This window comes from Mycteria americana, chromosome 15, assembly GCF_035582795.1.
Source record: "Mycteria americana isolate JAX WOST 10 ecotype Jacksonville Zoo and Gardens chromosome 15, USCA_MyAme_1.0, whole genome shotgun sequence".
NCBI lineage: Eukaryota > Metazoa > Chordata > Aves > Ciconiiformes > Ciconiidae > Mycteria > Mycteria americana.
In genome coordinates this window covers 6,613,385-6,630,564 of record NC_134379.1, presented here as the reverse complement: position 1 = coordinate 6,630,564, position 17,180 = coordinate 6,613,385, and the positions used below count along the sequence as shown (strand labels likewise).

At 61.3% G+C, this 17,180-nt stretch overlaps 1 protein-coding gene and 1 long non-coding RNA gene across 2 annotated transcripts; one reads left to right on the top strand and one right to left on the bottom strand.

Moving 5' to 3' along the window:
* Positions 1 to 628: 628 nt before the first annotated feature.
* LOC142417419 (uncharacterized) lies at positions 629 to 2,964 on the bottom strand. Its single transcript, XR_012777985.1, has 2 exons — positions 2,888 to 2,964; positions 629 to 1,015 (listed from the first exon to the last, which is right to left on the bottom strand). It is a non-coding gene; the product is annotated as an uncharacterized LOC142417419 (long non-coding RNA).
* A 1,569-nt stretch (positions 2,965 to 4,533) lies between these two features.
* WDR81 (WD repeat domain 81) lies at positions 4,534 to 17,164 on the top strand. Its single transcript, XM_075518083.1, has 11 exons — positions 4,534 to 4,802; positions 5,556 to 9,125; positions 9,416 to 9,523; positions 9,645 to 9,835; positions 11,772 to 11,962; positions 12,232 to 12,397; positions 12,578 to 12,743; positions 13,060 to 13,758; positions 13,912 to 14,057; positions 14,238 to 14,417; positions 15,367 to 17,164. Exons 2-11 carry the CDS (start codon positions 5,567 to 5,569, stop codon positions 15,691 to 15,693), a joined length of 5,733 nt encoding a protein of 1,910 aa, XP_075374198.1. The 5' UTR covers positions 4,534 to 4,802; positions 5,556 to 5,566; the 3' UTR covers positions 15,694 to 17,164.
* Positions 17,165 to 17,180: the final 16 nt, after the last annotated feature.

The window sequence follows — 17,180 nt, the reverse complement described above, 5'->3', positions numbered from 1 at the left end:
AGAGCCATACAGCTCTCCTCTCACCCGGTGCAAGGCAGAGGGGTCTCCATCCCTGGGGAGCAGCTTCCAAGTCCCCTTCGGGGCAGTCTTCTGCTTCTGCCCACCAGCGAGGCAGAGCCTGGACCACGGAGGAGCCCAGCAAGGTTCACCTGGGCCCCTCTCAGCGCTGCCGGTTCCAAATACCTGGAATCCGGCACTGCCCCAGGGCCAGCCGCAGACGGGGCTGCCTGGCTTCGCTGGATGGCGGTTCCCAGAACAGACGTCTGGGGCCATGCGTGACTCGGCCCTGAGTCACCCGCTCCCGGCAGCCCAGCCCTGACCCGCACCAGGGCAGCGTGGGTGTGGAGCCAGCCCTCTCCTCTGGCTCCATCCCACTGCCCGGCGTGTTGCAGGATTAATCTTGCTCCTGAGCTCAGCAGCAGGTCAGTCCTGTGAGTTACACCCAGCCTTGGGTCACCTCTTTTGCTCGGGACAAACCAAGGGGACCTGAGCAACCAACCCTCCACCCGTGGACCCCAACGCAGCATCGGCCGGAGACTGAGCTCCGGAGCTACAGCCCCCCCCCGCCCCATCCTCCCACCAGGCAGGTCCAGGCACCCCACAGGCAACAAACTTCCTAAAACTGAACTGTTGAGCAAAACAGAAAGTTTAATGCCTCTTTTGGTCTCCTCTAGTCATCTCAGCTCAGTGCCACCCCACCGGCAGGGGGGACCCCGCTCGACAGCCCCGCTGCCAGGCAATCCCCCAGCCAAGGCTCTGTCTGGAGGCTGCGAGGAGACTTCTTCATCCCGGTCGGGCTCATCCTCAGCCCTCAAATCCACGGGATGCTGCAGACTGGCTCATCCCAGTTGCGCAGGGCACAGGTCCGGCTGACATCCAAGGTCCCGGTGACGAGAAGAGAGTGGCTACATTCAACAGTTCTTCAACTGGCAGCTTTAGCTACTAGAGAAGGACATAAAGCTTGCCACTGAAGAACTGGTGCTGGTTAGCCAGGAGCGGGGCGGCAGGGCAGCACCTGGAAGGGAACACGCACATCAGAGCCAGGATTGAACCGCGCCGAGCTGTCACCCACAGCAGCCAGCCCAGGCGGCAGAGCTGCTCCTCTCCCCCACCCCGGCACCAAGTCCTGATCCACCTCCTCGTCCTTCCCCCCAAGGGCAGAGATCCCACAGGATCACCCCCCTGTCGCGGGGGATCCAGAGGCAGCTCCGACCTCGACTCTTCCCATCCCTCCCCTCTCCCAAAGCAGCTGGTGCATCGGCTCCGGCACCTGCAGCCAGCCCTAAAACGCGAGCGACGGGCAGGGAAATCAAGGCCGTTTCTGCCAGAAAATAAGAGATAAGGTAACCTGCTCCGGCAGGGACCGGCGGCCACGGCAGGGAGGCTACCGCAGGTAGGGGTTAAGGCATTCCCCCGCTGCTCACCTCGGGCATCCGAGCTGGCAGGGTCCCACCTGGCCGGGGGCCAGCCGCCGCCGGGGAGACACTTTGTCAGGCGGCTGCTGCCAAGGCACTGCCAGGGGAATTTCGGGGAGCGCAGCCTTTTTCCGTGTCATTTTGTCAGAGAATGAGGACGCCAGCCCCGGGGCCTGGTGTGGGACCCCGCTGCTTCCCCTTCCACTCAGGGAAAAATCCCCTTTTCCGCACCGCCCAGCGTGGATTGAGTTCTGGGAAACCCCCGGGTGTCTGGCCCCGCTGGGGGGGATGGGGGGGGACCGGGGGGGGGACGGACAAACGGCCCCGGTGTGGGGACAGACGGCCCCGGGAACCCTCCCAGCCGGTCACCACGGCAGCTGCCCTGCAGCATCCTCCTGCCAGCGTCACCCCAAAGGCACTCGGGATCCCGGCTGGCCCCGAGCCTTCACGGGCGGCGGGGGAAGGCCGGAGTCCCGGTGGGTGTCGCGGCGGGGGGCTGCGGGGAGGCTCCCGGTGCGGGGCCGGTGGCCGGGGCGCAGCGGCGGCGGCGGGGCCTGGCGGGGATGCCGAGCATTCCTGGCGTGCCGGGTACATCTGGTCCGGATTCCAGTGAGCGGGTCCCGGCCCTGCTCCACCCCCGCCGGCCCGTGAATCAGCACCCGCCGCCGAGCCACCGGCCCCGCCGGCACCGGGGGCTACCGAGGGGGGAGGGGGTCCTGCTGGTAACGGGAGGGGCCCTACCAACCCCCTTCTCGGCACCGACAGGCCCCACCGGCACGGGGGAGGGCCCCGGTGGGAGCTCGCCCCGCTAATAAAACCCGCTGTGCCCCCAGCTGGTGCCCCGCTCCCGGTTTAACCGGGTCACCCTCCCCCCCAACATCCCCCCTCTCGGTAAAACCAATTCCCCCTCCCCCTCTAACGGAGACACCAACCCCCCACCCCCCCCCCCCCCCGCCGCTCCACAGTAAAGCCGGTCCCTCCGCTGTCCCCCGGGGCACCCCGCCGACCTCCCGCCCCCTCCGCCGCCCGGGATGCTCCGGTCCGTGCCCACGGCGGGGAGCGGCCTCGGGTCAAAGTCTGCCCCGCCCAGTCCCAGAGTGAAGGTCACCCCCGGGGCGGCCACCGCCCGTCGCGGGGCGGCCCCGGCCGCGGCCCGTCCCGTCCCACCGGGACCCCCCGGAGCGGGGACCGCGCCCCGCTCCCGGCCCCAACCCCCCCACCCCCCTCCCCTCCGCCCCGCCGCCAGCGGGGACGAGGCCGCCAAGCCCAGGCGGCGCCCGCGGAGCCCCAGGAGGGTCGCGCCGAGCCGAATCCCCCGCCGCCACCATGCCCCGGGGAAAGGTGACCTTCCCCGGCAGGACTACCGGGCGCGGCGGGGCTGCCGAGCCCCTCGACCCCCGGGCGCACCGGCGGCCCGGCGCAGGGCTCGGCTGCCCTTAACGCCCGCCCCACCGCGGCCCCGCCGGACCCACCTGCGCGGCGCGGCCCGGCGCCACCGCCCCGCTGGGGCCCGGCCCGGCCCGGCCCGGCCCGGCCCGGCCCGGTGCCGCCGCCGCCGCCTCCCCCCGCCGCCGCGCGCGCCGGCTCCCGTCTCGGATCAGCTGGCGGAGTCATGACGCAGCCACCCACCGGCCCCACCCCCGACCAATCGTCTGCCGGCACGGGCGGTGCAGGCCCCGCCCCCGCCGCGCCCGCCCCCGCCGCGATTGCTGCTCGCTCCCGCCAATGGCGACGCAGCACGGCCCGCCGCCCAGCCAATGGAAAGGTAGAGCAGGAGCTCTGCTCCGCCCACCCCGCTGGGGGAGCGCTGGGCTCTCCCCCGGCTAACCGGCGGTTGCCTAGGAAACGGCTGGGCCCGCCCCGCCGCGGGGCATGCCGGGAGGTGTAGTGCGGCGCGGCGCTCCCGGCATGCCCCGCGTGCTGTGAGTTGGCATTTTCAAGAGGGTGAAGGAGGCGGCGGGGGGGAGGGCGGCTCTTAAAGGGCCCGGCCCTCCCGGAGGGCCCCTGGCGGGGCGCGGCGCTGTCGCGGGGCCGCCCCGGCCTCCCCCTCCCGCCCTCGGGCGGCGCCGCCCGCGCCTTGCAGCGCTGGGGCCGGGGACACAGCCCCGATTCCGAGAAGTTGCTCTAAGTCGGCGGCCAATCAGAAGTAAGCGCTCGCCCCGCGCACCAATCGGCGGGCGCGGGGGGCGGGGCCGCGGGAACTCGGCTGACCCCGATGACTTGGCAGCGCCGCGCGATGACTGGACAACTTCTTTAAAGGGGCCGCGCCCTCCCGCGCCGGTCGCCGGGACGCGGGGAGCGGAGGGCAGGGGCGGCCCGGTCCGGCGAGGGGGCCCCACCACAGCCCCGCGGGCAGCCGCGGAGCTCCCGTCCCGGGCCCGGCTCCGGCTGGCTGCTGCGGGCCGAGCCGGGGGGTGGGGGGGCTGAGCGGGGGTCTGCGGATGCGGTGCCCCTTTAAGGACGTTTCCTGCCCTTCGCCCCAGTAACAGCTGATTACAGCGGGCAGGGGGCGGGGAGCCAATGGGCTGCCTCCACGTCCCGCCCACGTGACTCCCACGCGCTGCCGCCGCCGCGCCATGCGGCGCTGCCCGCCGGGCGCTCCTGCGCCCTTAAAGGGGCCGCGTGGGCTCCGGCCGCAGGAGGGTGCCCGGGCAACCTCCCCCGCGGGCAGCGCCGCACCCGGCGGCCCCGCGCCTGGCGCGAGAGCCCGGGCGGCGGCTGCGGGACGCGGCCCGGCTCACAGAGGCCGGGCCCGGGCAGTGCCCGGCCGCCCCGCCCCGCTCCGCCCCGGCCCCCCAGCCTGCGGGGACTGCGCTGGGCCCCGCGGAGAGGCGGGCAGGAGGGCCCCGGGGCGGAGGGGGGCGGCCCGGCCCCGCTCCCCTGCGCCGGCTAGCCCGGCACTCACCTGCCGCCGGTGGGGTCCACCTGCCGCCGCGGGGACCCCTTTAAGGCCGGCTGCCTCGTCAGCGCGGCTCGCCCGACTCCAGCTGACAGCCCGGAGCACCTTTGACGTCACGGTGACCTCAGCCAGCCGCGGCGGCGGCGCTACCGCGTCATGCCCCGCCGCCTGCCCATGTATAGGCACCGCGCCCCGGCCTTACGCAACCCGCCTCCCCCCCCCCCCTCCCCCGCCCCAGCGGCAGCTGGAGGGAGCCCGGCCCCGCGTCCCGAGTGGGGCTCCCGGCCCCTGCTGCGGCCGCTCCGGGGGCCCCGGGGCTCGGCGGGGTGTGTGTCCCGTGTGTGTGTGTCCCCCCCCGAGCCCCGCGTCCCCGGGCACATGGCGGCGCGGCGGCCGCATGTGACCGCCGTCACCTGACCAACATGGCCGGGGCCCGCGCCGCCCCCGCTGCCGCCCGCCGCGGCTGAGCCCGCCGCCGCCGCCGCCAGGTAACGCGGGGCCGCGGGCCGGGCGCTGCGGGGGCCCCGGGGCGGTGAGGGCCCCCCCCCGGGACGGGTGAGGGCTCCCGGGACGAGTCCTCGGGCCCGTGGGGCCCAGCCCGGGCTCTGGCCCCCCCCCCCCCCCGGTAGCACGGGCCCTGTGGGGGCCCGGGGCTAGGGCACGGTGCTGGCGGCAGCCTCTCCGGCCGTGGCCCCTGGCTTGGGGCTGGGGACGTGCTCCTTGCTGATGGGCAGCCTCTCGGGTCACCCCCCGGGGCTGCGGAGATGCCGTTGTGTGTCCCCTCCCTGGCCCTGGCACTGCAGAGGTCCCATCGGGCCTCCTTCGTGCCCCCTTCCCCAGCACGGGGGCTGCGGGGTGCCATCGTCTCCCCCCACCCACCGGCCCTGGGGCTGCAGGGGTCCCGTCGTGTCCCCTTCCCCAGCCCTGTGGCTCTGCAGGTCCCACCGTGCCCCCCCACCGGTCCCATCATGTCCCCCTCCATGGCCCTGGGGCTGCGGAGGTCCCACCGGGTCCCCCCCCCGGCCAGGGCTGGTCCCTTCTCAACCCTCACTCCTCCCAGATATAGCATCTTTTGAGCAAGCTCCTAAAACCAGCATTTTTTTCCCCGGTTGGCAACGGGGAAGTGAGACTTGCTGCGTGGTGTCTGCTTGGCGGGGGAGCTGGGGCTCCCACGGGGAGGGCAGGGACGGTGCCACGTTCATCCGCTCACTCGCAGCCTCTCTGGGCCATCTTTCTTCCAGCAGAAGCCGATATGGACGGCTTCCTCCAGAGCGTGGAGAAGGACCTGAACATCGACCGCCGGCAGCTGGCCGCCGCTGCCGAGGGGACCCACGTTACCGCCTTCGTCCCGGTGAAATGGCTGGCGAGCCTCAAAGAGCGCCGGGTGCTGCCCGGCCTGTGCCCGCGGCCGGAGGGCCTGAGTGACGTGGAGGTAAGGACGTTCCTGCAGCACTCCGTGCAGAAGCTGCCCACGGGCTGGACCCGGGTGGAGATCCACGGGCTGCGGAAGGACCGGCTGACGTACCCCCTGCGGGTGCAGCCCCCCGCCTCCGACCAGCGTAACGGCAGCCTGGAGACCCTGCACGGCTTCATGCAGAGCGTCGCCTCCCAGAATTACCGAAACCTGTGGTGCCGGGCTCACTGCCTCCATGTGCGGCAGTACTGGCACGCTGATGCGCCGCCCACCGTGCCGGCCCTGGATGCGCTGCGGGCCGCCCTGCAGAAGGCTTACGGCTGCCCCGTCCTTCAGGTGGGCAAGAGCGTACCCGGTGCTTCCCCCGCCAAGGATAGCATGGCGGCCACCAAGGGGGTGCCCTCCTGCCCCAACGTGCTGCAGGCAGAAGCTCTGCTGGAGTCGGCCAACATGCTGTACGTCGTTTACCCTTACGTGCAGTACTGTTTGCATGACATCGTGACTTTCAGCCCGGCCAAGCTCACCAACAGCCACGCCAAAATCCTCTTCCTCCTCTTCCACGTGCTGCAGGCCATGAAGGCTTGTCACCAGGCAGGTCTGGCTTGCGGTGCTTTTTCCCTTCGGGATGTGGCTGTGGACGAGAAGCTGTGCAGCCAGCTTCGTGTGAACTTCAGAGAGTACGAGGGACCAAAGAAGGAGGAAGTGAATCTGGAGGCTGGTCTGGAACGAACGAGCGAGCGAAGCAGTGCTGGCGTGCAAGGGCAGGAGGCGAGGTGCGCCGCCTGCCAGAAGGACCTCCGAGACCTGGTGTTACAGTGGGTACATGGGCAGGTCAGCAACTTTGACTACCTTATGCGTCTAAACAGTTTGGCTGGGAGGAGAATGGGAGACCCCAATTATCACCCGGTTCTTCCATGGGTGGTGGACTTCACTACCAAAAACGGCAAGTTCAGGGACCTAAGGAAATCCAAGTTCCGACTCAACAAGGGAGACAAGCAGCTGGACTTCACCTACGAGATGACCAAGCAGGCGTTTGTTGCTGGTGGGTCAAGTGGGGAGCAGCTCCACGTGCCCCACCACATCTCCGATGTCCTTTCGGATATCACCTACTATGTGTACACGGCTCGGAGGACACCCAAGGCAGTGCTGTGCTGCCACGTGAGGTCGCAGTGGGAGCCCAATGAGTATCCAGCCAGCATGGAGCGCATGCAGAGCTGGACCCCGGATGAGTGCATCCCAGAGTTTTATACAGACCCCTCCATCTTCCGATCCATCCATCCGGACATGCCTGACCTGGATGTGCCGTCTTGGTGTAGCTCCTACGAGGAGTTCATCGAAGTCCACCGCATGCTGCTTGAGAGCCGGGAAGTTTCTCAGGACCTCCACCACTGGATTGATCTCACTTTTGGGTACAAGCTGCTAGGGAAGGATGCTGTCAAGGAGAAGAACGTCTGCCTCCATCTAGTAGACAACCACACGCATCTGACGACTTACGGGGTTGTGCAGCTCTTCGACCAGCCGCATCCCAGGCGCATGGTGGGACCCGCCTACACACCTGCTGAAGCTCCAGCCATCGCCCGGCCTCTTCTCCAGAACATCAGGGAGACTGTGTTTTTGGAGGATATCCAAGGCCAGGTGACAGATGCGGTGAATGGACTGGTCCTGGAGGCTACTCCTAGTGAAACCACTTGGCCTGGGGAGAAACCCCTCGCTGGTGAGGATGATTTAGAGCAAGGCATGGAAGCCCTGGATTCGATTTCTGCTACTAGTAGAGCTGCTGATCAGCCCTGTGCCGCTGTGCCTTCAGCACAGCCCTCCACCCTTCCTGCTTATGCCACCGAAGGGAAAACCTCAGGTGTCCGACCTCTCCGTCGGAGCAAGGCAGGCGCTGTGGATCAGGCTGACATGAAGATCACGCTTCCTGAAGGGTTCAATCCGCTCCAGGCCCTGGAAGAACTGGAGAAATTGGACAATTTCTTGGTTAAAGGCTTAAGCAGTGAGATGCAGCTAATGGAGCAGCCATGGGAAGAGCCACCCCTGGGTCTCTCGGACCTCTTCCAGAGGGACATGCAAGCTTTGGGCATTCTGGTAGCTGAGATTATATTTGCACCAAGGATTCGTGCTTCGAAGCCTGATGCATCCCTGTTGGAGCGGTTCCTGATGGTGCGCAATCTGTGCCGCTACCATCCCAAGGAGATCCCGGCCCCGCTGCAGCACGTGCTGCACGTCCTGCTGCAGCTGAGCGTGCCGGTGGAGAAGCTTCTGAAGACCAGGCCGGGCAAGGGCGCGGTGCAGTTGTTTGAATACAACCCCATTTCCCAGGGCCTCCCCCCGCCCTGTCCCACGCAGCTCCTCAGTCCCTTCAGCTCTATTGTCCCCTTCCCCACATACTTCCCAACCCTGCACAAATTCATTTTCACCTATCAGGCAAAGAAGATAGAGGATGAAGGTCAGGGCCGGGAACTTGTTTTCCAGCTGTGGCAGCAGCTGGAGGGGATCCTTTCTGAAATCACTCCTGAAGGCTTGGAGATTCTTCTGCCCTTCATATTATCTCTGATGTCCGAGGAGAATACTGCTGTCTACGCAGCGTGGTATCTCTTTGAACCTATAGCTAAATCCCTAGGTCCGAAGAATGCCAATAAATACTTGCTCAAGCCATTGATCGGAGCGTATGAGACTCCCTGCTACCGCCATGGCAGGTTCTACCTCTACACAGACTGCTTTGTCGCCCAGTTGATAGTGCGCTTGGGGCTGCAGTCCTTCCTCCTGAACCTGCTGCCACACATCCTGCAGATTCTTGTTGGCATCGAGAGCTCACGGGAGGAGAGCAAATCCCTCCTCGGCACGGCTGAAGATGATGAAAGTGGAGGGGAAAGCCCGGTGTCATGCGTGTTTGGGGAGGAGATCAAAATGGATGTGGAGCACAGCTCCGCTGCACTCGACCTCCTTGACTACACCTCTGGTGTCAGCTTCCACGACCAAGCCTACCTGCCCGAGAGCGAGGACTTCCAGAGCGGCCTCTATGTCGGGGAGTCCCTGCAGCCTCAGGAGCAGGAATCGCTCAGCCTTGGGCGGCTGAGCGACAAGAGCAGTGCCAGCGAGGTGTCCCTGGGAGAGGACAGACCTGCGGACGGGGATTCCCAGAAGGACAAGAGCAGCTTGAAGTCAATGGACAGCAGCCAGGACCTGAAACAGAGCGAGGACTCGGAGGAGGAGGAAGAGGAGCATGATGAAGAGGAGCACGATGACGCTGCGGTTGATGCAGAGCTGAGGGTGGCTGTGGATGCTGGTGCCTCTGTGGATGTTGCCCTGGCTGATGACAGCAGCGAGCCAGAGGATGGAGAGGGAGAGGAGCTGCCGGATCACTCTGATGACAAAGAGCAGACGATACTCCTGGGTAAGACCCTGCTAGTGTTGAGCCTTTCTGCCGAGCGTGGCAAACACCCAGTAGAGCAGTGAGCGGGAGAAGGGGAGAGCCTGGGAAGAAGTGGGTCCAGATTTGGGGGTGTCTATGGTCCCAGCTTGGGGACAGCGATGAAACCAGTGTAAAAGGCCAGGACTCCACTGAAGCATGTGGATCTGAGACCCAGGGAGCTGCCTGCAGCAGGCAGGGTCTGGGCAGCAGGCGGGTGATAGCTAATCTGCGCTGTGCTGGGCTCTGTCCTTGCGACTGTTTTTGTTTTGCAGACACAGCCTGTAAGATGGTGAGGTGGCTCTCAGCCAAGCTGGGCCCTACCGTCACGTCCCGCTTCATCGCCAGGAACCTGCTCCGTCTGCTCACGTCCTGCTACGTCGGTAATGTCTGCTCCTCGGACCCCAGGGTCCCGGGGTGGGCTGTGCCCCAAAACAGTCTGCTGGGTGCCTTGTGGCTTGGGTGTAGCCTGCTGCTTCAGCTCATGATGTTGTCTCTGGGCAGGCCCCACCAGGCAGCAGTTTGTACCAAGCAACGATGAGAACAGTCCCCTGAGTACAGGAAATATCTACCAAAAACGGCCGGTGCTGGGAGATCAGGTGTCCAAGCCCGTGCTGGCCTGTCTCGTGCACGTGGCGTACCTGTATGGAGAGCCTGTCCTCACCTACCAGTACCTGCCCTACATCAGCTACCTGGTTAGTATTGCCTTTTCTCCTCTTCTTGTGCGTGTTGGGGCGAGAGCTGCGTCCAGGCGCAAAAGGAGGATATGCAGAAAATAGTCCAGCCTCACCGGGAGCCCCCTGCATAGAAATCTGCGCTCGGCTGAGCTCCGTCCGGGCCAGCGTGGGCTGAGCAGCTCTTGCTGCGTTGGCCGAGAAGGGCTGTGCTGATGCAGCCAGAAGAGGCACTTTCACCCCCAGCCATAAGCTCCCGTCTGCTTCCAGTGAAGCGCGCAGCTGCGTACGTGGGCTCTGCTCTTTAGCAAGCCTCGGCCGCTGCGGATCGGCATCGGGCTGCCGCAGCCCCTCCTTCCCCGTTTCAGCCGGGGGCTTTCCCTGTCCAGACCCTTTGCTGACACTCGCGAAGCCGGAGAAAAAGGTTTTCTTTTGCTTTGCTGGGTGAGCGTGCCAAAACAAGAGCTGGCACAAGGGTGGGATTGTGATAATGGGCAGGCGGAGCCGCTTGGGTTGCTGCGGGATTGCCGGAGTGAGTGTTTTTAGAGGTCTGTATGGGTAGATAGGGGATGAGCTGGGGAGAGGCTAAAGGAGGTTTTTCAACTGCATGAAAAATACTGGCAAGACTTACAAACTTTTCAGCTCGCAATTCATAGCTGAATAGCAGGAAGAAAATGTGTGTAATGCAGCTGGTTGAAAAACAAACCAATTTTTCATTAAAAAAAATGTTTTAAACAGGCTTATTTTTCATATTGCTCCCTTTTTAGTGGTTATAAACACTTTGGTTATGGATTCTTGTTTAAATGGAAAACTTCAATAGCTTTTTGATAATTTAAACATAGAGGAAAAGAGGCCACAGCTGTTCATTTAAAGAAAACAAAAAGACATTGTCAGTTTTTCCAGTGTTGAAGGGGAGATTTTTCAGGGGAAAAAATCCCATTTTTCAGCAAAATCATTCTCCACCCAGTTGCAATCATAGGTCCAGCTGTTGTGCTTTGCTTTACTAATTGCCTGGGGGTGCTGGGGGGATTAATACCCCTGTGAACAGCATTTGGCAACCCGATATTAAAACGATGAAGCTTGCGGGTCACAAATAGGATAAAGTCAATCCTTCTTGCAGGATTTGGCAGAGCGGATATTTTGTGAGAGGAAGAGCCTCTGTGATGAGCTGGAAGATGGCAGGTGTACAAGAAATATAGTGGAAACTGGGAATTGTTTGTGGTTTTTGCTATTGGCTCTCTCTTCTTGGGTGTTTGATTTGTCTAGGAGTTAGGAAATAGGACAATCTGGAAAGAAATCTTTTAGTGTTGCTGCTGATGTTAACTCCTTGGCATTGCTGTAACCAGCATCGGTACATTGTCAGCAAAAAAGGATGCGCTTTTCTGCTTAATGAAGTTATTAACAGCTGGAGTTCTCGAAGTCAGCAGCAGGTTTGCCCATAATTTGTGCTTGGATATTTCCTGCAAGGACTGCTCCTCTGCAGTCTGTGCATCCAGGCTCAACGTAGCATGGGATGAAGACACTGATTCTTGCTTTAAGTTGCGTGTACGCAATAGGTTTGCCCTCTTCTGGCAAACTCAGGACACCTCTGCGGTGTCCTGGCTGGTGATGGTCTGGGCCAGTCCGGGGTTGTCTCTCTCCCCTCTGAGTTTCCCAGCTGCGGGAGCATCCTGCAGGGACATGCCCTCCAGAGGACGCGTGCGATGTCGGGATGTTGTGCCCCATTCTCTCCAGGCTCATCTCCTGTGCTGACAGCTGTCCGTCAGTTTTCAGGCTCATCCCTTGAGTGCAAGACACGAGTTGCTGTTGAGACTCAGTGCTCAGGTTCCTCTCCCAGGAGCTGTGACCAGCACTACCGTGCTGGGTTTTGAGGCTGAGCTCGGGTGATCCTGGGATCACCCTTGATGTGTCCTGCTGGGGAGATGGTGGCCCTGGCACTGAAGGACTCCGTTTGCAGGTTGCGCCCAGCAGCGTGGCCGGTGGTGGCCGGCTGAACAGTCGGAAGGAGGCAGGGCTCCTGGCTGCTGTGACGCTGACGCAGAAGATCGTGGTGTGTCTCTCGGACACCACGCTCATGGACATTCTCCCCAAGATCAGCCAGGAGGTGCTGCTCCCGGTGCTGGGCTTCCTCACTTCGCCGGCCGTTGGGTAAGCACTGCAGTCTGCCGTGCCTTCAGCCAGGATCGGCACAACTCGAAATCGGGGATTTGGAAACGGTTCTTTGAGGGCCTTAACGCTCGTGGGGTTGTGGGGCTGCTCCTGCCCTGATGTGCACCTCCTTGCACTGGTACAGAGCATGCGTGTAGAGCTTGTGCTGCTCAAGACCTTCTGATAACACAGACAAGGCAGGAAGCATGAAGCAGAGGAGGGGAAAAGGGATATGTGGAGGGCAAGCTGGTAATGGATGTCCTCTTCAGTTTCCCCAGTGGTGCCCAGGCCCGTATTGTCCTGTGCGTTAAGACAATCAGCCTCATTGCCTTGATCTGCCTGCGGATTGGGCAGGAGATGGTGCAGCAGCATTTGAGTGACACAGTGAGAAACTTCTTTGGGGCATTCTCACTGCTGCAGGAGCTGCAAGACCAGGTCAGTGATGAGGGAGAGGTCCTCCTGCCATCCCCCAGTACCCAGTCGCAGGAATGTGGTGGGCATACCTGCATACACCAGCACTGGTGTCAGCAGCATCCATCCCAGGCTGTGTTTGCGTAATTAATTACGTGGTGAGAGCATCTGATCTTGGGTATCTTCCTGTCTTCTCTTGTCTAGGGGTTGACGGCAGAGTCACTGAGCAGCTGTGAGGTGCCGGTGATGGAGGTGCCCCTCTCGGATGGGAAGCTGCTGGCCCTGGATCCGGCTGTGCTGATGGAGTTACAGAAGGTGTTTAACCCTGAGATGGCCTACATCACCTACATCCCCTTCTCTTGCTTGCTAGGTACGGCTTGGCCACCATCTCCTGGTATTTGTGAGAGCGCTCCATGCTCTGCGCAGGCATGCTGGACCTGAACGCAGGAGAAGTCGGAGGGCGTGAGGCTGCTGGGGGAAACCGACAGCTTCTGCACTGTGGTTTGGTCTGCTTGCTGGGTCGGGAGCCCACTGGGCTTCAGGCTGCTTTGGCTGGGAGCAGCGTGTGAGTGGCTTGTGGGGCGCGTTGTGTTCTCGGCCCCGTGCTGACCCTTGTTCTGTCGGTGGTGGCAGCGGGATGACGATGGGGAAATTCCTTCCCTTGGAGCCACATTCTCTCTCTTCAGGTGACGTTATCCGGACGGTTGTGCCCAACCACGCGCTGGTTGAGAAGCTGGCCAGCCTCTACCTGGAGAACGTGAACCCCAAGAGCCTGCAGGTGGTTAGCCTGGAACAAACACGGAGTGCAGTGGGCTCAGAGCAAGATACGCGAGGGACCGAGCCCTTCTCTAGCCACCACGAGGACAGTCACTCTGGTACTTTTGGGAGCGTGCTGGTAGGGAACCGCATCCAGGTCCCTGTGGACACGCAGCATGAGGGTCTTGGCTTACTTCGCCTCAGTGCTGGCACTGATGGCTTTATTCCCAGCTCATCCAGCGAGGAGAATGCCCTGAAGCATGACCTTCCTCGCAGCACCCACATGCTGTGTGGGAACTGGCTGGCCTACTGGCAGTATGAAATTGGGGTGAGCCAACACGACCCCCGCTTCCACTTCCACCAGATCAAGCTGCAGAGTTTCTCAGGGCATTCAGGGGCCATCAAGTGTGTGGCACCGCTCAGCAGCGAGGACTTCTTTCTTAGTGGCAGCAAGGACAAAACTGTCCGCCTTTGGCCCTTGTACAACTACGGGGATGGCACCAGTGAGGTGCCACCGCGCTTCACGTACGCAGAGCACAAGAAGTCAGTTTTCTACGTGAGCCAGCTGGAGGCATCGCAGCACGTGGTGAGCTGTGATGGGACCGTGCACATTTGGGACCAGTTCACAGGTAAGAAGGGAAAGGGTGAGGGCTGGCTGGAGTGAACAGAAGGGCCATACTGAGTTTTGATGGCTCCTGTTAAAAAACAGTGCAGAACTGGAGATTTCCTGTGTACCTTCTCCATACATCTACTGCTGTAACTTCTCCATCATGTTTTCACAGGCAAACTTCTCCGGACTTTTGATGAATTAGACAGCAAAGTCCCCATCACAGCTGTGACCACCATGCCACCTCCCTATCACAGCATCTCTGTGGCCAGCGCAGACTCTGTGCTGCGATTCATCGATCACAGGAAGCCAGGACTACAGGTAGGGAGTCTGGCGCTCTGCGAGCCACCCTCTTCCGTGTACTTAATGATGGGATCATGGCTGGCCCAAAGCCAGCTGTGATGACTCCACAAAAGCCAGCTGGACCCCAGGGTCTCTTGTCCCCTAAATGCGGGATCCCCTGATCTTCGTCCCCCAGTAGCTGGACTCTCTCTCTTGCAGCACGAGTTTCGCCTGGCCAGTGGGGTGAGCGCTGGGCTCATCCGCTGTTTGGCTGTCAGTCCTAACGGGCGCAGCGTTATGGCTGGCTTCTCCTCTGGTTTCATTGTGCTGCTGGACACCAGGACAGGACTCATCATGCGGGGGTGGCCTGCCCATGAGGGAGACATCCTGCAGATTAAGGTGAGAGGTTCAGCTGGGATCGGGGTGGGGGGCTGATTTGTGGACCTCATCGATCCTCTGAGGTTGCGTGGAGCATCCTTCTGGCACATGCTGCTTGGCAAGGCTTGTCTGCTCCATCCTCTGGGCGTTCCTCCATCCCTTGCTGTGTCCCTAAGAGGCTGCTCAAGCTCTCCTGCCCCATGGTTAGTGCTGTGGGCGGCTGTTCTTGGTCCAAGCTGTGCTGAACGGAGATCAGCCCTCCCAGGTGTCAGTCCCTGCCGAGCAGGTCTGCAGCAGAGGCAGGGAGGAGCCACGTCTCCCGTGAAGAAGCAAATGTGTTGTTTTCTCCGCAGGTCTCTCAGCCCCCCTGGGAGAGTGTTGCTCTAATGAATAACTCTTGTCTATATTTACCCACCCTCAGGGAGCAGCGCTGGGGCTCCAGTGTCCTCGACCCAAATGCAGGTTAAACAAAGTTCAGCAGTGTGAGTTGTTTACCCTCTCACTAGCTCTGCTAATAAGCAGCTCTGGGCTTCTTCTACCCTCAGCAGTATTTTCTACTGTGAGAGAGCCTCCCAATTCCTTTTCCTGAGAAGGAAGATAATTTGGCAGGTGGTTTAATGGAGAGGGAGTCCGCATGATAATCTCTTTACCTGCTGCGGTAGTAACAGATGATAAATTAGTTGTGTTGGGTATCAGGATGTTGTTGCGAAGAGGCACAGCCCATCTCTTGGAGGATAGCACTAGAGGAGGCTGCCAGCTACCACAGAGTCTTGTAGCTTGCAGCGTCCACCTGGATGCCTTGTCAATACTGCTCAGTACCATCAGTTGCTTGGAAATGGCTGGGACTGTCCCAAGGGATTGCATTGCGACTGTTGGATTATTGGCAGCTACCTGCTAATCTCATTTGCAGGATGAGATTGGGAGTTTTTACTGCAGCAGTATTGGTTCACTGGCCTTTCCTCTCCTGCAGGCTGCAGAGGGCAATGTGCTAATCAGCTCCTCTTCGGATCATTCCCTGACCGTCTGGAAGGAACTGGAGCAGAAACCTTTGCACCACTACAAATCTGCATCTGAACCCATCCACGCGTTTGACCTCTATGGCAACGAAGTGGTCACTGGCACTGTGGCCAACAAGATTGGTGTCTACTCCATGCTGGAGTCCTCAGCCCTGCCCATCAGCACGACCAAGCTGAGCTCGGAGAATTTTCGGGGTACACTGACCAGCCTGGCGGTGCTGCCCACGAAATGCCATCTCCTCCTGGGCTCGGACAACGGCGTCATACGCCTCCTGGCATAGTGACCCCCGGCCCAGGAGCTGGTGGCTGTCCCACAGCGCTGCTGGTAGAGCTGAAAGCCAGCAGTGTCTCTTATGGAGGAGGCAGAGTTAGATGTTTCTGAACAGAGGATGCAGGAGGGAGGTGTACTTGCTAGTGAGCACTTGGTAAAGCATCTCTAACCTCTTTCTGTATCTTTAAAAAGAAAAAAGCCATAACTGAGAAACCTCCACTGCTGCTAGGAGAAATACTGGGTGTTGTAGGTCACTGTCACCCCTGCAGAGAGGCCTGGAGCTTTCCGTACCATGTGTGCCTGATCCCCAGGGGACTGTGAGCTGCCCTCCAGAGTAATATGGACCACAGGTATCCTCCCTCCTTCAGTTAAGGGGTAAGAGGTGCCTCTTGACAAGAACACAACAGTATAGCTACTGCCATCTGCACTTACCTTTCACTTCCACTCCTGAACCAGTGAACAGTCTTACTAGGATAGCATAAGCTGGGCCTGGGAACTGCCGCCTTTGGAGCTGCGTGGTGCTGGGCATCTCCTCCTCCTGTGGTCTGTGTTCAAAGCCCAGAGGATGTACTCTATTAACTTTAAGTTCTGCTGGCTGAGTTAGAGCCTGTATGGGAGGAGGAGAGGTTAACTAGAGCACTTCTGCTGCCTTACTGGCTCCAGGGCAAAGACTGGAATGGAAGTCAGCCAAGGCACAAACCCCATCTGCTCCGCCAGTTCATTTAGGAATGGGCTGCTGCAGATGGACAGTTTGGGATGGGAACGTGACCCTCTAGGGAGGCCAGAACTAGATGCTTCCATAAGGATTTTGGCTTCTGGAGCAGTACGGTAGGGATGGACAGTTGTTGGTTCCTGCCCCAGCAGCACTGCATCCCGTGATTATCTAAGGGGTGAGGAATGCCCTGTGTGCCACGCACTGGCAGTGTTTCTCAAGAAATCCTCCTAATCCTCTCCTCTGTGCTGGTCAGACTCCTGGGGAAGAAAGGACAGCAAAAAGGTGCTCAGTTTTGTCTCCTCCTGCCCTTGTAGGGTAAGAGCCAGGAGGCATCATCCAGCACGGTCTCCTTCTGACCTTCCCTTTGGGACAGCACCGTCTGTTCCCACCCCAGAGGCGAGGAGAGTGTTCTTTGACCCAGCAGTAGGAGCAGTTGCCTCACTTCTATTGCAGCCCTTTTCCCATCCATCCTTCAGCCTAGTCAGAGCCAGTACCAGGGGAGCGGGAAGCTCTTATCTTGGGCAGAGGAGGAGCCCGCTGTGGGTTGTCCTGGGAGAGGAAAGGGCTTTCATCCTGCTGCTGGTTCATCTGAGCCACCTGCAGCTGGGAAGGCTGCCCTCCGCTTCCAGGGAGGGTGGGGAGGTGAGCAGTTGGCCCTTGCTATCCTTCCCTACCCAAGGGGAGCTCTCAGTCCCATGTTGCCTATTAACCATTTGCAATAGATGTAAATACTTACTTCTAATAAACTCTTTGAAAGAGATGCAGAGACGGGTGTGTGGGGA

Excerpts from the sequence above, each read along its gene's own strand:
- WDR81 (XM_075518083.1), top strand. The coding sequence starts at position 5,567 with ATGGACGGCTTCCTCCAGAGCGTGGAGAAGGACCTGAACATCGACCGC. Across the intron at positions 12,744-13,059 it reads CCCCTTCTCTTGCTTGCTAG|GTGACGTTATCCGGACGGTT; the intron begins GTACGGCTTGGC and ends CTCTCTCTTCAG. Across the intron at positions 13,759-13,911 it reads CATTTGGGACCAGTTCACAG|GCAAACTTCTCCGGACTTTT; the intron begins GTAAGAAGGGAA and ends ATGTTTTCACAG.